The sequence below is a fragment of the Andrographis paniculata genome, unplaced genomic scaffold (assembly GCF_009805555.1).
Source record: "Andrographis paniculata isolate CXL003 unplaced genomic scaffold, ASM980555v1 Contig5END, whole genome shotgun sequence".
Lineage (NCBI taxonomy): Eukaryota > Viridiplantae > Streptophyta > Magnoliopsida > Lamiales > Acanthaceae > Andrographis > Andrographis paniculata.
Window position 1 is genome coordinate 3,095,347 of NW_026137595.1, and position 20,059 is coordinate 3,115,405.

At 34.8% G+C, this 20,059-nt stretch overlaps 1 protein-coding gene across 2 annotated transcripts; it reads right to left on the reverse strand.

The window, feature by feature from the left end:
- Window positions 1-263: 263 nt before the first annotated feature.
- On the reverse strand, window positions 264-18,372 carry LOC127258894 (uncharacterized). Of its 2 annotated transcripts, XM_051285950.1 has the most exons (35): window positions 18,096-18,372; window positions 17,224-17,391; window positions 16,760-16,849; window positions 14,969-15,105; window positions 14,773-14,863; window positions 14,590-14,672; window positions 14,386-14,492; window positions 14,033-14,185; window positions 12,191-12,255; window positions 11,379-11,463; window positions 11,197-11,275; window positions 11,003-11,111; window positions 10,866-10,925; window positions 10,599-10,717; window positions 9,522-9,900; window positions 9,200-9,384; window positions 9,036-9,108; window positions 8,402-8,552; window positions 8,113-8,282; window positions 7,678-8,025; window positions 6,869-7,036; window positions 6,489-6,782; window positions 6,129-6,305; window positions 5,227-5,490; window positions 4,804-4,902; window positions 4,444-4,628; window positions 3,483-3,818; window positions 2,965-3,118; window positions 2,593-2,703; window positions 1,831-1,998; window positions 1,534-1,648; window positions 1,210-1,365; window positions 1,010-1,122; window positions 865-924; window positions 264-757 (listed from the first exon to the last, which is right to left on the reverse strand). In XM_051285950.1, the coding sequence occupies exons 1-35, from the start codon at window positions 18,291-18,293 to the stop codon at window positions 560-562; spliced, it is 5,448 nt and encodes a 1,815-aa protein (XP_051141907.1). In that variant the 5' UTR covers window positions 18,294-18,372; the 3' UTR covers window positions 264-559. The 2 variants fall into 2 exon arrangements, with proteins under 2 accessions (XP_051141907.1, XP_051141908.1); XM_051285951.1 differs by lacking the exons at window positions 16,760-16,849; window positions 17,224-17,391; window positions 18,096-18,372 and having other exon boundaries at window positions 265-757; window positions 14,590-14,668; window positions 14,969-14,989.
- Window positions 18,373-20,059: the final 1,687 nt, after the last annotated feature.

Consider the following 20,059-nt stretch of genomic DNA (forward strand, 5'->3'; position numbering starts at 1 on the left):
TACTAGGAACAAACAGTTGCAATGGCGGGAAGGTTGGGATGGGACTCCACATTCAAAACGAAATCTGTCGCTGACGTAATGATCTGCTTCTCGTGCATTTATGGAGGTCAAGAATAGAGAATCCTCTGATTCCTGCTGTACGCAATGCTACGGTATGTGTTCTACAAGGTTAATTGTTTTTTATTTTATGTTCGAGATTCATTCCTGGTCTTGCGATGTGTCGATTAGGGCTAATGTCGATAGCAAAGTGCGAATAGATCATTAAATTGTGGTTCCTGTAGCTTTAATCTGCCTGTTCTCCAATTCTGCAGTGTTCGCCTTACAGCACATATGAATTCCTCTAAAATGTCGTCGATTAACATTTACACTGCAATCTTTAAGGCTAACATTAAAGCTCTTCTTTTCATAAGTTAAATAAGTCACAAGAAAGCCATTGTTTTTGGTCACAGTCTGAGCATTGCACGGAGAAATCATACATAGGGAGCATTAGCTTTTGAACTTACCCTATTTCTGTGATGAATAAACTGATTTGTTCATATGATTACGCGCATCGATGCAATCACGGCTTCATATCCGCTTCGAGCATGTCCAGGATGCCGCTGCATTTCCTCAACAAAGACTTTGCTTGCTCGTTCTTTTCAATTTCGATCAGTTCTCGAAGCTCTGTTGTAAATCCTAGTTGTGCCGGATTGGAAGGCGGAGCAGCACTGTACTGATTTGTTAACTCTAGAAGACACTCTGCTGCAGCGACATGAACCTGAGATCGATCCGATCCAAGAAAAGAAATAAATTACTCTGAGCTGTAGTTACACATTGACTATAACTCAAACATCGCAGCAACATTTTCGGGAGAGTTCAACCTACCTGCCCTATTTTAATTGTGCGAAGGGACTTCAGCAGTTCCGGCGAGAGTGTAAGAAATAGCTGAGTATTCATTAACAACTCACAGTATCAGAATCCAGAATGGAGATTCAAGGCGCGACTAAACAATTGTGCTCCCGAATGTTACCTCATGAATAGAAGTCATCGTGTTGGTCTCCGAGGGACTATCTTTCGAGTCAGTAATGCTTGTATGCAACTTTGAGCAAAGCTCTTTGACAGAAGAGAACACTGCCATTTTAACTGTCCAAAATATGAAAGTTATGCGGCGTCATTATGGAGCCAAGCCGAGTAAATTGGGGACAATTGTGAAATCAGAAGTGAGCATACCGTGCCAGGGGAAGCTTGGGGAGAGAGAATGTATATAGAAATCGAGGATGCTCTTCCGTTGCTGAAGAACATCATCGATTCGGGCAACATGGATGCAGGCAGTGACACAGCTTAATATCTTCTCTTGTAAAGCGGCCGGTGTGCTCTCCTCCTCGTCTGTGTAAGTGAAAAGAAAGTATCATTAGATCGATTTCGGAGGCTGTGAACTATAATTACAACACAACTTACAGAGTAGCAACGATTTAACAAATCATACAAAATGGAAAAGTCGATGCACGTTACAAGAGGATGATTGATTCGACGAGCTAAGGATTTGTGGAGTACCTGTTTTTTTGTCACTCTGACCCGACTTGGTTTGGCCGGCGAGTGAATTCCCCATCTCCAACAGAGATGGAAACACCGTGTTAAAGAACTCCGGTTTGTTGAATGCTTTAATGACCTAAAAACCGGAGCAATAAAGTTTCAGCCATGTAAATACATCAAAAAAAGTAATGAAAAGATTGTTAAGTAAGGTAATGTCTTTGAAATAAACATCCAACCAGCATCACATTCCGAGAACTCGTAAGTAAGTGCTGTTAGGAATGAATACATCAATAAGAAATACTGAGAGGCAGAATATACCTGCTCAAGACACGAAAAAGCTGTTTCACGATATTTTTGTGCTTTCTTTGTGCACGCAGAAGATATTAGGCTCAATATAGCATTCGGAGCATCGGGATTGGATGCAGAAATCGCCTCATGGCATGACGTAGAAAGGGCAGACAATGCATTTAGTAGCTCTTCCTTCCCCTATCACATACATCAAAGCTATTAGTTTGTTAAATGAAACTATATGTCGTAAAATGCAAGCAAAAGTTGGTAGATTCATGGAGATATAGAACAACTACAAAAGACAACTGTTAGCGCAACATGGCATCAGTCGAAACAGATGAGACCTAACAAATGGATATAGCATGCCATAAAGGAGGGAACCAATCCATGTTCGGGTGTGTTTGTTTAAAGGTTTAGATTTTGAGTTGCAATTTGAATAGTAAAAATTTTGAATTGGAATAGTTGAATAGGTGTTACATGAGATATTTTGAATGTAAAATTAATTTTTAGTATAATATAAAAAATGAAAAATAGGTATTTAATTGGATATTTTTTGGAGGAAAAAAATTTAATGAATAGTAAGCAAAAGAATCAATAATTTGGATGTAGGGTTAAATTGACATTGCAGTAGGAATCAATCCCGGAAGAAGATGTGTTTTTGGATGTAAAGATTTATTTGGATAATAATTTGTTGTGTAATTGATAATTTACGACAATCATTTGTGTGAGATGCAACAACCGATCAAGCACTGCAAAATACATATATAAAAAGAACAAAATCGTAATGGTTACCTCCCATAGACGCCCAGGAAGTTCTTTCATAAGAGAAGTGAGCAAAAGACTATGATGTGAAGATAGTGACTCGCCGAGGACTTCGCTAAGCTTACATATTGCTTTTGATGCCTGCACGATCGACAAAATCACATTTCAACTATTCAAGGATTTCACAAAGAAGAAGTGACACTTAAGTGAAAGTAAAGGAAACTTTTTATTTTTGGGGAAGATAGTTTCCATGCTGCTAATCCAACAATTGCGATCAACTAAAAATAAATCGAGATCTTCACAAGATAGCATAATATGACAATAAATTAGCTGAACAGATAAAATTATATATCGAGATATTATATTAAAAAATAAATAAATGTAACAGATGATTAAACATGCCTTCTTTTTACTAGCCCATGAGGACGACACAATTCCATTATTGATAAGAGCAACAATTTCTTCCAAGTAAAGTTGAAGAGTTATTCGTTCACTGCTCATGTTTTCTTCAAATAATTCCTCATACAGACTCGAAATCATCTTGTCATCTTCAAATCTGCAGAATAGCAAGTATGATTGTCTTGTATTAAGTATGCTCTCTAAATAAGACAAATGAACAATGAAACATGCCATATGCTGTCACTACAGGAGTATCAATTCATAGCGCAGAAAATGGAAGTGATATTTCAAGAATGTCAATGTTCTCTGTATTTTAGTTTTATTTTTAAAATACTAACACTGCCTAAAATTCCAAGTATCTTTACCATGTAGTATAACTTTCTAAAGAACTCCAAAATGAAAAATAAAAGATGCATTATTTCTAAAAGTCAAATTACATGCAAGAAAGAACTAATGGTATCAATTGCAAAAAGAGTGATTCACATTATCGTAGAAATGGGCATAGTAACACCTTGACATACCTTGAAATGAAAATAACTGGAACTATAATAGCATGGTATCCATTTAATACATCAGGAGCTGTGGATGCATAGCTTTTTAATAGAATTGCGCACGCAATCTGATCATTCCTATCACCAGAATGTAAATTTGCAGTATCTTCAATCAATTTCTGGGCCTGTGATGGAGTGGCATACTTCAAAACAATAGCACATGCATTTGCAAATGCACGCTTCGATGAAGCACTTCTTTCATCCTTCACAACTGGAAGTAAAAGCTTCAAAAGCATATTCGTGAATGGTTTGATCCCAACACCAACTTTTTGTACAAGCAAACAGATGAAGTTTGCAACACCAACCCTGTTATGTTAATTTACAAATTAGATAAGTAGATATGAATCTCTCATATGACAGTTAATGAATACAAGCAGACAGTTATAGCTGGTGATAGTATGTCCCTGATGGAATATACTATTGAGTCAGACATCAAAATAAAACATAACTGACAATGTTAGGACAATTGTCAATCTTAGGACAATCTGACAATAATAACTATGAGGTTTGGAATGTCCAATGCATATGAACATAAAACTCACAAATACAAAGCCCCCATGGATGTTGAACTCAGAGATAAACAAGCTTTGCCTCTTCATTCCCCAGAGGGCACATGGAATTCCAACTATGCTAAGCGCGGTGATAAAGAAATGTTGAGTTATCTATTTGGCTGTAGCTCTATTTTCTATTAAACACTGTCGATATAAAATCTAGTTCTCATCCCCACCCCCCAAAAAATAAATAAATAATGCACACACATTAAATTCTAAATGAAGAAACGGGAACCACTGAAAATTGTTTCATTCATTCCAATTGCAGTAAGAGGAAGCATGATACACAGAGAAAAGTTCAAGTGAATGAGCAAAAACTGAATACCAGGTTCTGGAAACTTAAACGAATGAGTTTTAAGAATTAATAGTTAGTAGGATACCTGGTGTTCAATCCAATGCCTGATCTCACCAACTGGGTGAGACGAGGAACCAAAACATCTAGAGAATGAGAGTCAACAGCATCTATGCACAGTTCAAGTGTTTCCCACATTGGAGATCCTTTAGCAATTGAAATTCGCAAGTTCTCAAGCTTTTCAGTTTGTATTCCCACATTCTCCGCATGCAACTAGTTGACAGAAGAAACAACCCCATCATGAAAACATACTGGTACAGAAACTTAGTAAATTGACACAATTTAATGCTACCTAGAATACAACTGCAATCATCTAAAGGACAGAACATTAAAAATAATGGAGATAGTAATTTAGTTCATATAGTCACAACGTTAAAGGTCATCAGACCTCAACATAATTCATTCCTTGGTCTTCAAGGCTTGAAAGACTTTCCAGCATGCAACAGACAAGATCACTTAAGTATGGACGAATAGCAACCCCAGCACCCTACAAATATGGATGAAAAGAATATCAAGACAGTTGTAGAAAGGAAAATATCTGAAACTTGATCAATACAATTATGTCAACAAAATTCATTGTGGCCTAAAAGGGAGATATCTAGACATCATAAAAATATGTTGGAAGCACTAAATTAGGGAGACAAGGATGATCAGGTTGTTTAAATAAAGACATGCTTGGAATTCTTAAATAAAGGAGTTGATCCGTAAAACATGTAAATGATGTCAAACGGATTCAGTTAACTATGAGCTGGCAATTATTGTAAATGTTTTACGTTTATTGTCTTGCTCCTGAAATCTTCCCAGAATATACCTTAGCAAGTTTGGTGACCATGCCAATAGATGCCTTTCGAATATTTTCGACTTTACTCATTATACCATCTGTCAGCAGCAAGGGTAAAACAATAGCCATTGTCTCTCTTGCCTCTGGAACTGGTGTAAGAGAGACATCACAAAGCCTCACGGTTAATGATCCAACAGCTCGACATAGCCGATCACCCGCATTTCGAACGGTTTCCTTTATGTCATCCATAGCCCGAAAAGCAGCTGTCCATATTCTTACTAAATGCTTCTCAACCTAATACAGAGCAGCAGAAATAAGTCAATGAGAGTCATCATCACAAGATTTCCTTTCCAACATGGGACAGTCCAGAGATGATAGACGAACAAGAAGTTAGGCTATGATTACTATGTTAAGTTGCATATACATGCTTGAATTTACAAGAATTTTTTTCCAGGTAAATAGAGTACACACACAAATATGCTATAAAATGTGAACATTTTACGAACACAATGGTTCCAAATGTATGCACTCACTATTATCTTACACCAAATATGCAATAAATAAAGGTTGATGATTCTTAATAGTGTCTATATAATACAAATGTTTGACAGCATATCCGTCTCTGGAATTGCATAGCTGTAAGCTCATTTCTTAGAGTCCTCCATGAGGTGCATCTGTTTTGCGAGATGCGAGAACTAAATGAGAAATAAAACTTATAGAAAGTCCTGCTGGCAGAATATAGAACTTGATAATCTCCACCAGAGAAGGAAGGGATTTGAGAGGAGAGGGGAAAGAAGTCAAAGCAGAAGAAACTGTGATGAACTAAACAACAAGGAATTCAATAAATGGAGTTTAAAAGTATGTGCCCACCATAACCAAAAACATTGAAGCTATAAGTTGATAGTAGTTCAAGTGTATCTCAAGACGATCACCTGATTATATTTACGCCCTTGAAGTATGTCTGCTAGCGCAAGGCAAGAAGCCTCCCTGGACCGCCAAAGCCTAGACCCACATTGTGTCAAGAGATCATCAAATATGTTGTCCAAATTTTCATCAATGGCCTTCTTTGAATCAGCTATTAATGATTTCCAGATGTGGGACATTGCATCCTAATAAAATGCACAAAATCAATGTAACTGAATGGATAGGGAAATTCAATTGATTTACATAAATGGACCAAAATAAAAAAGTAAGCTCAAAAAATTTCTGGAGAAATGCCAGACAATCATATATTCAAGTAGAAGATTGAAAAACCAAACATTATATTCTGAAGCACAGAAGAAATTTTATACCTGTACATTTTTATCGGGATCATACTGATAGCGAAGAAGTCTTGGAATCAAGGCCTGCAGATAAGGTTGTAGGGCATCCCCTGCATGCTTTGCTATTTTTGAAAATCCAAAGGCAGCCCCTCTTTTTGAATTGAGGGAAGCCTGATAATTGGCTAAATCCATAAATTTGTAGATTAAGTCAGGTTGCCCCATCTCATTAGCGAGGCCACAAAGTTCCTTGTAAGTGCTCAGTTTCCCTCCACTAGGGCTCTCACCAAATTCACCCTCTCGAAACACTTCAGAGTCCTCAACCAACTAAGATTACATACAAAACAGAGTAAGCCAAAACACGGAAGAGGAAAATGTAGAAAGTCGATTAGTAGCATAAAAGTAAACCTGACCTTAACAGCCCTTTTCCTCTTCCCTGAGCCAGTTAGAGTTCCGACAAGTGCATTAACCAAGCCTTTTTTCATACCCTCATCACCAAGTTCATAAACAATACTAAGGCCCTGAGATGCTAACTCTTGTGTAAGTTCATTTTGCTCACCAATAAGGTGTGAGAATGCTTCCTGTACATTAGCAGAAGACAGATATTTTAGAAACTTAAGTTATAAATGGAGTTCCTCACAGAAATTCTTGTTCAGCCTTCCATATCCCAAGCCAAAACATGACAAAAGTTCTTGTTTGGTTCTAATCCAAGAGAATATGTATTTGCCAGCAAAGATGTCTGATTAACCAACATGTCCCAGAAAAAAAGATCAATGCAGCTCTATAACTATTGAAAGAAGTTACTTTCAAATCTATTAAAAGAAGAACAAAGCAAATAAGAAGCTGTCCATAATAAAACAATTAAGAACCAGAACATCAGTTCTACTTATGAATATAGCAAAAAGCCAAAAACACTAAAGCACTTAAAGAAGCATATCATTTGAATACCAGAAAACGAAGAAATGCAAATTCTACAACAACAGAAACTGAAAGAGACAAAATTCAAGTAATTATTATTAAAAAAAAGAGGATATAATACCAAATACTTGAAATTACACAGACTGAAATTTATAAGATTTTACAAACTGCATTGAAGCTAACATAACTGAGTTTGATTTTCTAATTCAATCAAGTTAATGTATGTTTTCCATCAAGAGCTCAAAAAACCGTGATATGCAAATCAATGTTTTTCACACCATCAGACAATCACACAAACACAAACCTGAATGTCTGGGAGCAATTTCTGGATGCTTGCATGACGACCACAATATATTGTGAGGGATAGCAACCAGACAGTTCCTGAGCAACGCTCCTCTTTTCTGTTACTATATAAAAGTTCATCAAAGAGCTTTCGATTAATAGCATCTCTAACAGTCACATGGTAACCCTCAACGTTTTGGAAGTCCATTGAGGGAAGACTTTGAAGAGAAGAGGATGTGTCTCCCATTAAAAAGTTTGAACTCATAGATAGGGAGGAATAATTAGTTCTGAGAATCAGCTCAGCAGTGACGGGAACACCTCCCCATAAAAATGAAAGAGCTTCTCCAGCAGCAAATAAGATATCTTCAACCTGTTTCAAAATGGAAAAATCAAATCCATTTTCCAAAAAAAATTTCATCCTAATCATCTTTCCCCTAATTAACTACAGATCACCCACCTTTGACCTGGAAAGGCTGAAGACCAGCTCAAGAGCAGTATTTAGATGTGAAGAAGATGTTTCTTTCACACACATGTGACCCAATGCAATCACAGTTTTTTGGACAGCTTTAATGTCCTCACTAGAGAGAAGCTTCTTGAATTTATCATCCAAGATGGTCCAGATGGAAGCTGAAGATATATGTATGTATATATGTGTTATATATATTTGGTTCACACAACTTTGCATCACTACAGAAGAAGCAAGTATTCACATGAAATGTTAGAAGTGAACTTTGTGCAACATTCACCTGCAGTAGAGTCCATGAGAAGCGGAGGCAGCGGGATGCAGATTCCAATGTGACCCAAGGCTTGCACTGCCACCGAAGCTAGTGCTGCGGTCTCTATATTAACGACATTGACCAAACATTTAAGAACACTTTGAAGTACTGACTCTGAGATCTGTAGGTAAGGATAGAGGCATAAGTAGAGAACACAATATAACAGCTCAGCCACTTAATTCTTCATGTAGTCTATAGATTTAGACTTGAACATAAATTAAGAGACAAAACCAAACCAAATAACTTCCACATGAAAATTGTCACTCATTGGAAATCTGTCGCATATGAATCTATTTCTTGTAGTTCAAATTTCCAGAAGGAAAAGATTGACAGTGTCCATAAACACTGAACTTGAGAATAGATATAAACACAAGATGACGACGATGATACAAAATTTAGAATTGAAGATGGAAAGTGGAAACTACATTTTCTTGTGCTCGCCAATGGTGATTGTCAATAATTTATATATCTTTAACTTATAAAAGTGATAAATTGCAGGATTTGTGATGAGAAAATTCATATTAATTGGATTGGGTTAGCTGCTATCTGTGTCTCATTATTAACCACCTCTCTAATCACTCTTTATCAGTAAGGAACAACTTACAGAAGGAGTTGTCAACACACAATTCGCTGTGACATATCCTAAAGCACATAGCAGCCCATGCTGCATTTCAAACCTAAGAACAAAAAATCAGTCATTCAATCAGATAGTGTTGAAATAACTAAATAGCTAATAGGAAAATCACATGTTAGGAACAACTCTAGAACCTCAATTTTTGTGCTCCACTAGTTGAAGATACTATTTCCCCAATAAGTTCAGATGAAGAAGTGATGGGAAGTGCTGATGAAGCAATTCCAAGCAAACGTGCCATAGATTCCCTTGTATCATAGTCCAAGTGACTCAGATATTGTTTGAGCCATTGAACTTTTTCAGAATAGCGAGAGGCTAAAACCTATATACAGGACAAAAGATGGAAATAATCAGAGAACACAATTCTAGCTTTCTATGAAATCCAATCCCCCCAAGAGGATAAAGATGTATTGAAAGACAAACAATATGCTTCTCTTCCACAGGCAGCATTAAATCTACCTGAGGAAAATATGATCCCAAAGTTATTAGTGCCTTGGAAGCTGAGGCATGCAACTGAATAGAACCTTCATGTGTCATGGCATTTTCCAACAGCAAACACAACCGTTCCACAGTGTGTAAAACTCCGGAGTCTTCAGCTAAATTAATCTGTGCAGCATCAGCTGCCAAGCACTTCATCAAAAACTTAATCATAGCCACATATGTATTAGATGGAAAAAGTAGTTTCACATCTCCTGTCCCAATAGAATCTAAGAGGGCTGGTTGCTGCTCTAAAATATAAGCCAGCATCTCAGATAGTCTTGGGTAATCTGTAGAAATACTTTGCAGCACAGTCTTCCTCTGCGCCTCACCAGGAAATAAACCTTCCAGTGCCATCTCTCTGCATATAAACAAAGCTGTAATTGTGTAATAGATCATCTGGACCTTCACATAGCAGAAGTGTCTAAAGCTCTTCTTATAAGCATGCTTGCTAGCACTCATGTGAAGCAGCTTCTTCTTGCATTTGGATTATAAAAAATAAAAAAATAAAAAAATAAAAAATAAAAAAAAAAACTGCTTGGTGAATTTCAGGCTTCATTTCTATAGGAATACCCAACTCGGGGAAACAAGAACAGAAAGTATAGTGAACAGGAGAACGCCAATAATGTCGATAGATATCATTCTGGTTGTTAAGATTTTGAAGATAGATGCACAGAACACAGGAAAAATGCATCCTATGAATATTTCGCATCAAATGTTCAGCAATTAATAGCTAAAAAGAAAATTGCCCATTTTTTTTGTATTGATGCCAATTAAAGTATTTCTCTTAAAATTATCATAACACTTACACTGGTTGATAGGCTTGTGTTCAAGCCTCATTTATTTTCTTTAGAAGAATGAAAGAATTTATTATAAAAATAACATAACCGTAGAGTACGAGAGAAGAAAGGAAATGAGACAAAAGAAAATAAATGCCGAGAGAGCCAAACAAAAAGAAGCTTCGAGCCCTCTAACTAAAGCCAGAGCTAATATCTTAACCACCCTAAATCCTCGTTTATAATATAGTCAACAGTTCAAGGATGGATTGTTTTAGCTAACCTTATGTCCAATTTAGAATCTGCAGCTCCAAGCATACAAATAAACCTGCTTGGACAATGCTTCAAACTAAATAATATAGTAGCCCATCTCACAGCACAGAAGCGTACTTCACTTTGTTCCTTGTAAGCAAGAGGATAAGTACAATGTTATGCTTTCAAAATTTAAGCAAGTTCAGGGCACAATGATCCATCATATCCAATTCAACCACATAGACAAAACCAACTAAAAGGAAGATAATATAGATAAGACAAGTGAGCATAATCATACCACTTGAGAATTTTGCAATAGTAACAACTCCACATTCTTTAACACCTCTGACGGTGCATCCTGAGACCCAGAGCAACCATAATCAAATGAGCTGTTGAAATGAAGAGAACTGTTAGGTGAAACAAACGAGTGGATACCTTGTATGCAACAGCAAGAGAATTTGTGGCCTCCTGAATAGTTGGGCGGATATACTGTTCCTCAAACTTCAGAGCATCAAAGAGTCGAACAGCAACATCAATTTTATCCCTAGAAAGATGCAGGCCAATACACATCACTAAATTAACAAAAAGGCTGAATAAGCAATATAGCACATGAGTCATAAGAATGTTACCTGAAGAGTTGAGGCATACGTTGAGCAAGTAATCCAATCGCTTGAAAACAAAAACTTCTAGTTGCCCGAGCTACAGTATCTGGATCAATGAGATGATGTGAATCAGGTTGTACGGAATGAAAATGATTAACAAAGAAACACCTATTGAAGATGCCATCACTGGGACAACAAGACAAACTTACCCGAACCCAATGAAAAATTATCTAGCATTCTCAGAATTCCCGTTAGTATAATAGGGGCCATAAGCTTCAACTGATCCATCCTAGCCTACACAGAAAATAAAATAAACATTGTAGAATAAGTTCTCAGAAATACACCCACTTTATCATGGAATCATGAATTATGTAGTCATGGATGTACAACATGGCTTCTTGAAAATTCAGAGAATGAAATTAATCAGTACAAGAAGAAACCCTAGCTGACTCATAATCATATCCTGCTCACAGGTACTAAAGGTGAAAAGTAAGGAGAATCCACCAACGTTGGAAGTATGACTGTATGATGGCATAATTAAATTATAAACTAAGAAGTAAGATCTTTACTTGACATTTTTGCTAATACTTTGTACTAATAAACAATCAATCCCAACAACTACTTCGCTTTAAAAATACCTTTGTTTAGTTAATAATCAGAACAGAAACAGAAAATATAACAATAACATAATACTAATATGACAATGCTAACTCAAAAGTGTCTTATATTATACATGCAAGACTTCACATGTCAGAAATCAAATTTGAGGATTTACAAACAGACAAAATCTGAATATAGTAGAATTGTTGAGAGATTGAATGAATCAACAAACAACACGACATAGTTTCTTTCGAGCCCGCAAGACACGAATTAATGCTATGATTCATTAAGTTAACAGCATTGCTACATCACAGGCAAATTTGTGTAGCTGCAAACCCAATATCCCATACCTCGAAGCATTAAATATTATATATTTATATGAGGAAAATTGCATTTAGCACAATAAATTAAATCAAATTACATGTTTGAAGACCCAAACTGCAAACTCCATTCCCAACTGCTTCAACCTAGCTGAGGCATCATTTCCTGGATAAAGCAATATAACAAGTATCAACATGGCTAGGCAATATAGTTGGGTGTATTTTTTGAGGGAAATTGAGAGATTGAATAGTGAAGTTTTTGATAAAAAACACAAAATAAGCAGTGTAACAGACCCACCATTTCAATGTATTAATTTGATGACATATGAAATACAAAAAAAGGCTATTTGCACTTCAACTTGGAATAATTATTTGCCAAAATATTAGAAAGTGTATAATACTCTGTTTGTATTTACATATATATTTGTGTTTACACAAAATTGCCCATATTATTTCTAGAGGTTCAGGTCAGCAGATAGGTGAGGCCAGGCAGACTCACCTCCCTTTGCATATCCCCAGTTATAGTTGCATAAAATGAATACTATATAAACACACACAAGGAATGCAACTTGTTATTTAGTTTTAAAAAGCACTAAGGGTGTGTTTACTTGTACAACTTTCCACCTGATTTTACTATTTCAACTTTTTTTTTACTCCAAAAACATCAAATTAAATACCTATTTTTTTATGTATTATATTAGACTAATAATTAATTGTACATTCAAAACATCACATCAATGCATATTTATATCACATCAAACAACTATTTCAATTCAAAATTTTACTATTTAAAACCAAAACCAAAAACTAAAATTTTACAAGGAAACACACCCTAAATGATCTTTATAATCAATATCAAACTATCCAGGAAAGGAACTTCTTCCTCAATGTATAACAACAAAAGTGAAATTTCCAACTTCCAGCCACTTCAACAAATAACAAGAAGCAAGATATTAACACGTACACATGTAAAAAGGAGCCCACCCAAATCGCATTATGTCATTGTATTTTAAGATTGTACTCTTCAAGAAAAATTTCAAAACAAAGGATACTAATATTATTATCAACTTTCTAGTTGATATACCATAGAGAAACATAATGGAACCAAAATATACAGCATCTCAAGTCTCAACAGTACCTAGAGTTATTTAAAGATGATAACACGTTAAGCAGGAACCAGAACTCTCTAGGTTTAGACAAATAACATCACATATAGGCTGAATATATCAAATCACCATTAAGGCATGTTGCACCAAGATTTGTCAATAAATATACAAAAAGAACATCACAAAAGCATATAAGTCTGTTTGCATATAAAAGATGACAATGCACTGAACCAGCACCAGAACTCTCTGAGTTAGCCTAGAGATTAAACATGCAAAAATTATTTAATAAAGATATAAAATCACACTGGAATGCCCTCTTTCTTGCTGCCATATTCATGCTTCAATCAGATTAACCCAGCAATCTCATCTTCTTAAAACCCTAGGAAGCACTAGGAAGTTTATGGTTTTTAAATACAATTTTAGTAAAGGAAGAGGTAGAGGAGAGAGGGGTTAAATAAGAAAAGCATCACCTTATTCCATTCAAGAGCTCAAAAATCCATTTCAGTTGTCAAGTGAAGAGAATATTCAGAACATATCACAAAGTCCAACATATTTTAAAATAAAAATAAACAAATAAACAGCAATAAAAGATAATATTGGATTATTAAAAATACACAAAAATCCGTTGTATACAAATCATTGAGATCAGTAGAAACTTAAGAAAATGCACCCAAACTCAATTACACATTTAATACTCAAGAAGTGGAACCTTCATCCATGAAGGAGGTGAACACAAAAATCAGATTATTCTTGCTGATATACATAGAGAACTGTTACTACTTTAATGCAAGAAAAACCATCACAATATTTACTGAAATCAAAGAGTTTTCAACTAACCAAATATGCATCCAAAAATGCACTGTAATGTTGATGGGAAACTGTTAGCTGCTGCAATTGACCGGAGAAAAGTAGACATCAGTCTCACTCTAAGAGCTAGATTCCCTGGATTGACTTTGGATTCCAGAGGAACATTTTCGGATGCAGATGTTCCTGTATGTCATGAAACAAAGCCACAACTATAAATTAATTTTACATTGCAATATCAAGTATAGACCAAATGAAACAGAACATTCAAATATGCCGCTCAATATTTTCTCCACAAGAAGGTTAGTTACACTTCGAACTTGATTTTTCCAAATCAGAAACTTGAATGTTCGCCATCCAATAGAATCAGCTTGCACTTTTCATACCATTAAATAATAGAAACAGTCTGAGAATCAAATTTGGATCCTCTAAGTTCACACCAGAAGTGTTCTTCTTCAAGAGCTCCTCCCCCTTTTTTATTACAGATTCATGACTGGCACAGCAGAAAACCCAACATACACCATCAACATAAAAGAAGCTAAAAGATTCATTTGGAGTTAATAGTTCATAGAGCCTAATCAAATCTATACCTATCTGCACAGGCAGCAATATAGATAGGATAAACAAGTTCAGAAGGAAGCTCCAAGCCTTCAATGATGTTCAACATCCCTGTCTAGATGAGACATTAGCAAGATATGTTCCTGTTAATAGGCATGCGCATTCTAATATTCAGCAATGTAAATAAAACAATAGTTTGAATCAATCTATATTACCTTTCTATCCCGTAGCATATCACTTTTCAGTGGCTGTTTTCCAATAACACGTTTGACTTGCACAGCTGAAAGCCCACCCACTTGTCCTCCACTGCAAAGCAGAATTCATCCTTAGTTTTTAAGCTGAATATTTATTTGTTGCTTCAATTATTATATGAACATGCACTTAGCAATATACATCTGATCATAATCTAACCTTTGAGAGGATGGCTGGTACAAAATTGTGTGAAGACAAAATTCAAGAAATACCTCACAGTCCTTAGAACCAACTAATATCTTATATTTTTCCATCACATCATCACTGACATGTGATGTATGGCACTCTCCAATTACCTAAAACCAAGACAGCCACACAAGTCAGTAAACAAAAACACAAAATTAAAGGCAACTAGTATCAATGACCTAAAAAACCTTCTGGGACATGGTGTTTTCAGGAAAAAAAAAAGTAAAAACCATTAATGCATTCTAGTTTTAAAAATTCCTTGTTGATGGATTAATCTATTAATAATAAAAATAATTAAAAAATCAACAGCATATCATTCTTTTTTCTTTTTTGTTAAATGAATCAATCGCCATATCATGAAGTATGAAGATCACTCAAATGAACAATGGATTTAACAAATATAATCACAAGCTCGTGTATGAACCTAAGTTAATAATAATTATTACAACCTCCAGGAAAGCTGTACCTAAAGAGTTCGATGCCTGGTCCCAACTAAACAACCTCTCTTTCTCCATGGCCACAAATCCTCTTTTATCTTTTTTCGGCACATTACATAATATGTATTCCACTAGAAGGAATTTTAGGCTAAACATAAATAAATACAATAAATGAAACAAAAAGTGTTTGTTCTTTTTGTGTTATGGGATTTTGGGGAGTTTTGAAATATAAGTTGGATATGATTTTTTGTATTGAAAATCGGTGTTATTGCGTTAGATGTAATGTTTTTGGAGAGGAATCATAGTAAAAATATATACATATATACTGAGATGTTAAAAACAAAGCCAAAGGCTCTTTGTCAAAATAAACTCATTAATTCCCTGATAAACAGAATTTATGCACAATCAATCTCAAGGGTTTCTTGGGAGATAGAACTCTATTAAGGTTAGTAAGAAAATGTATCCAAATTTGCCCCACAAAATACATCTCTAGCAACGTTGAAAAGCACCCAGTGAAACATGAAATTTGTAATTCAGTCACTCCCATAAACTAGTTTACAATATCTCAAGAAATAACACCCTAATTAGCTATATTGTTCCAATCTCTTGTTGAAGTAAATTCTCTTTAAGATCTTAGCAAGCCTCAGGCAATTGAGAAAATAATAATTATAATAATAACAAAAAAAGAATATATCATTCAAATTAGTTTACACATCACGTGCTCATGGTTGTCCTAGGTTGATATGATGTTAAAGATGCAGGGAACACCTAGGGTGTGTTCTTTTATCAAACTTTACTAAATTTCTACTATTCATAAAAAATTTTCCCCCAAAACATCATATTAAGTACCTATTTTTCATTTTTTATATTATACTAAAAATAAATTTTACATTCAAAACATTGCATCAATAGCTATTTATATCGTACAATACAACTATTCAAATTAAAAAATTTTACTATTCAAATCCCAAACCAAAAGGCAAACCCCCAAACAAACACACCCCTAGTGGTAAGCACAGAATCTGTTACATGAAGGCTACATTGATCTGTTTCAACTTATATTTTACAAAGATTGTAACTGAGGCTATTCTTCTTACATTTATTGGAAGTACTTGAGCCAAAGATGCATAATCTGTTCTCATGACTTTTGAAAAAATGTAAATACATTTAAATTAATAACAGCATGTATTGATGGTCAACAACCATCAAGCGGCTCTACCCTATCTTTTGAATCTCAGTACATGATTGCAAATATCATAGAGAGTGATATAGTAACAACTCAAAACTCAAAAGAACGAGTATCTCCAACTGAAAATTTAAAGAATACCTTCCCTACTATTCCAAGTAATATGTCCTGATGCTGCAGAGACAGCTTTGAAATGTTGACTAAAAGTACAGGAGCCATCAATTGTCTTTCCTGCACGTCAACCAATGATGAATGAAGATAAAAATATCTATAATTACCTAAAAATGCAACTTCTATACAATTGAGAATTGAAGTGCATCAACAGTTCCCCAAATCACAATATTACAATAGCATTGTAATTGATTTTCATGATATATTTTATATGGTCGGATTGCATTTGGATTGTTTCCCTCAGTTCTTTCTAGTTCTAGTATTCAATATATATATATGCATAGTTTTTGTAGCTTCAAATTACTATAGAAAATATTATACACCTTTCATTTATTTTTCCCTAAGTGAAGAACAAATAGTTGAACCAAATACTTCCATCATCCTTCTAGGCCTTTCTTGGCATATCCATAAATTTAATAATAACAAACACCCACCTCCTTATGCAAACGATCAATTGCCATCTCAATGTAAATGATGCAAAAGTTTCTGACCATAGGATCAGAACTAGATTCGACATACAACTTCCACAGATCAGACAACGGTAGACCGATCTCGGGCTGGTGCTTCACTCTCTTGTTCACATGGCTCAAGAGTTCAAGAACCTAGCATATTAATAAAAAAGTTACATCCATCACCTACACAAGCGGAAATTATTCAAGATGTATAATTATAAATATTGAAAAACGACTAGAATCTGAACAACTATAAAGGTCCTCTCAACCCCAAATTCACATAAACTTCTACCGAAGGAAAAGTAAATACTATTTATAACAAGATGCCAAAATGGGGCTCTTTGTAGCACGTTGGCTACATAGTCGAGAAAGAGCAGTAACATCCTCAAATACCAGTAAAAAACTTCACCTCAAAAGAAAATTTCTATGTGGCAGGACCAAAATTAGTCGAAAATCTTGAGGAAAGACATAAGAGCCTCTTTACTTTCTATCAACCTCCGATACATATTTACCCTAAAAAATTTTAATAGAAACCAATTGCTCCAGCTAATTTAGAGAATCGGCAGCAATCCTTCTTGTACCCACTTTTCAATTCCAAAAGACCACTCAATACAATCTCTGTCCGGCGATTCCCAGAGATACTTTAACACAATTAAGAAAAATGACAAAATTTTCGACACCGAAATGCTGTTCGAACACAACACGAAAACTTAAGTGAGAGTTCGTATCAAACAATTCAAAGTAGAATCCAAAGCCTGCCTCAACTTCGATTCAAGTTCCAGAAATTCTCCCAAAGTCTATACGTTAACAGCGCCAAGAAAATAGCTAAATTAAATAAGAATATGTCGAATTACTTTATTCCGAAGAGAGGTAGATGCAGAGGCGAGTGCAGCGATGGCAAGAGGAAGGACCCTGGTGAGCAAGTCTTGGAGCTTGGAGTCGTCGCAAAGTGCCAATCGCGTCAGCATTCTGTCCAGAAGTTCCTCCTTTTCTTCATCGGACTTACCGGAGAGTAACGCCGACCACGCAGCAGGCACCGAGGACTCCGCCATTTCCCAACGTCGTATGTTGTTCAATGTTCAGGCAATGTCGGGTTTCTTGAGAAGAAAGAATAGATGGATTTCCAAGAACTCTATCAAGACGATTCCTTTTATAGTTTCAGGGGTTGGGTTTGTTTGACATTTCGCACGGAGGTAACATTACAGTATTTATTATATTAAAAATTAGAGCAAATTTCCTTTTTTTTATTTTTTTTTTTTTTTAACATTCAATATCATAATTATTAAATTTATTTATTTTGAAATTTTTATATTAATTTTAATCTTGCTTAAATAAAAATTTATCAATTGTCTATTTTCATCATCATATTCTCAGTATATCTATGTTCACAATTCTGTTATGAACATAGTCATATTTTAGTCATGTTCCCTATGTTTTCAATATAATTATATTATATTGCAGGTCATATTCATTAGTATTATTTTTATTCTTTTTTTAAATAATTTGATATATATTTATAATTTAACAAAATATTTTGTATAATTATTTTTAAAATATTAAAAATTAATTATTTTTTATATTATAAAATAATTGTAAAAAAATTATAAAAATAATAATATATTTATAAATTTGTTCAATAATCATAACTATATATATTTTCCATAATTTTTTGAAAAATTTTAAAATAAATTTAATTTATTAATTTAGAAATATAATATATAAAATAATTAATTCAAAATAATATTTTAAAATTTTTACTATAAATTTTTAAAAATATATGTAATTATGAATATTAAAAGGGAAAAAATCATTTTTATCTCAATATAACCAAAATTTATCAATTTTTGTCTCAATATAAAAATCTTATCAATTTTGGTCTCAATATAACCAAAACTACCATTTTTTGTCCCAATATAAAATTTTTATCAATTTTAGTCCCAATATAACCAAAACTCATCATTTTTTGTCTCAATATAATTAAATTTTATCTTTTTTGGTGCCACCGTCAACAAACCGACGGAAAATGCTGCAAGATTGTGCAATTTCTTCAAATATAAATATAAGGTTTGATTTCTTTTCACGTCAGTGTTAGAAATTTTGGGGGAAAATAACGAGATTGTCTACAGAAGAGACTCGATAGACTCAAATCTAAGTAATCTAATTTATGAATAAAATCAAATCTAAATCTAAATCTACTAAATCTAAAATCGAATATCTAAAATATCTCAACATCCCCCTCAAACTCAAGTGGTATAACATAAACCAACTTGAATTTGATAAAAAAATTTGAATATAAACGCAAAAAAAAAAAAAATAAATAAAAATAATAGTTCACTTTCCATTAGAACCGGAAACGAGATAACTTTCCACCCGGAGCAAAAAACGAGATGACTCTACCAGAGCCGAAAATGAGATGACTCCACCAGAGTCGAAAATGAGATGACTCCACCGGAAACGAAAATGAGATGACTCTCCACCGGAGCGAGATGACTCTCCACATGAGCAAAAAACGAGATGACTCCACCGGAGCCGAAAACAAGATGACTCCACCATTGCCGAAAATAAGATGACTCCACCGGAGCCAAAAAAACGAGATGACTCTACTGGAGCCTAAAACGACATGGCTCCACTGAAGTCGAAAATGACATGACTCTACCGGAGCCGAAAATCATATGACTCCACCGGAGCCGAAAACCACATGACTCCACCGGAGCAAAAAACGAGATGACTCAACTGGAGCAGAAAACGAGATGACTCCACCAGAGCAGAAAACGAGATGACTCAACCGGAGCCGAAAACGACATGACTCCACTGGAGC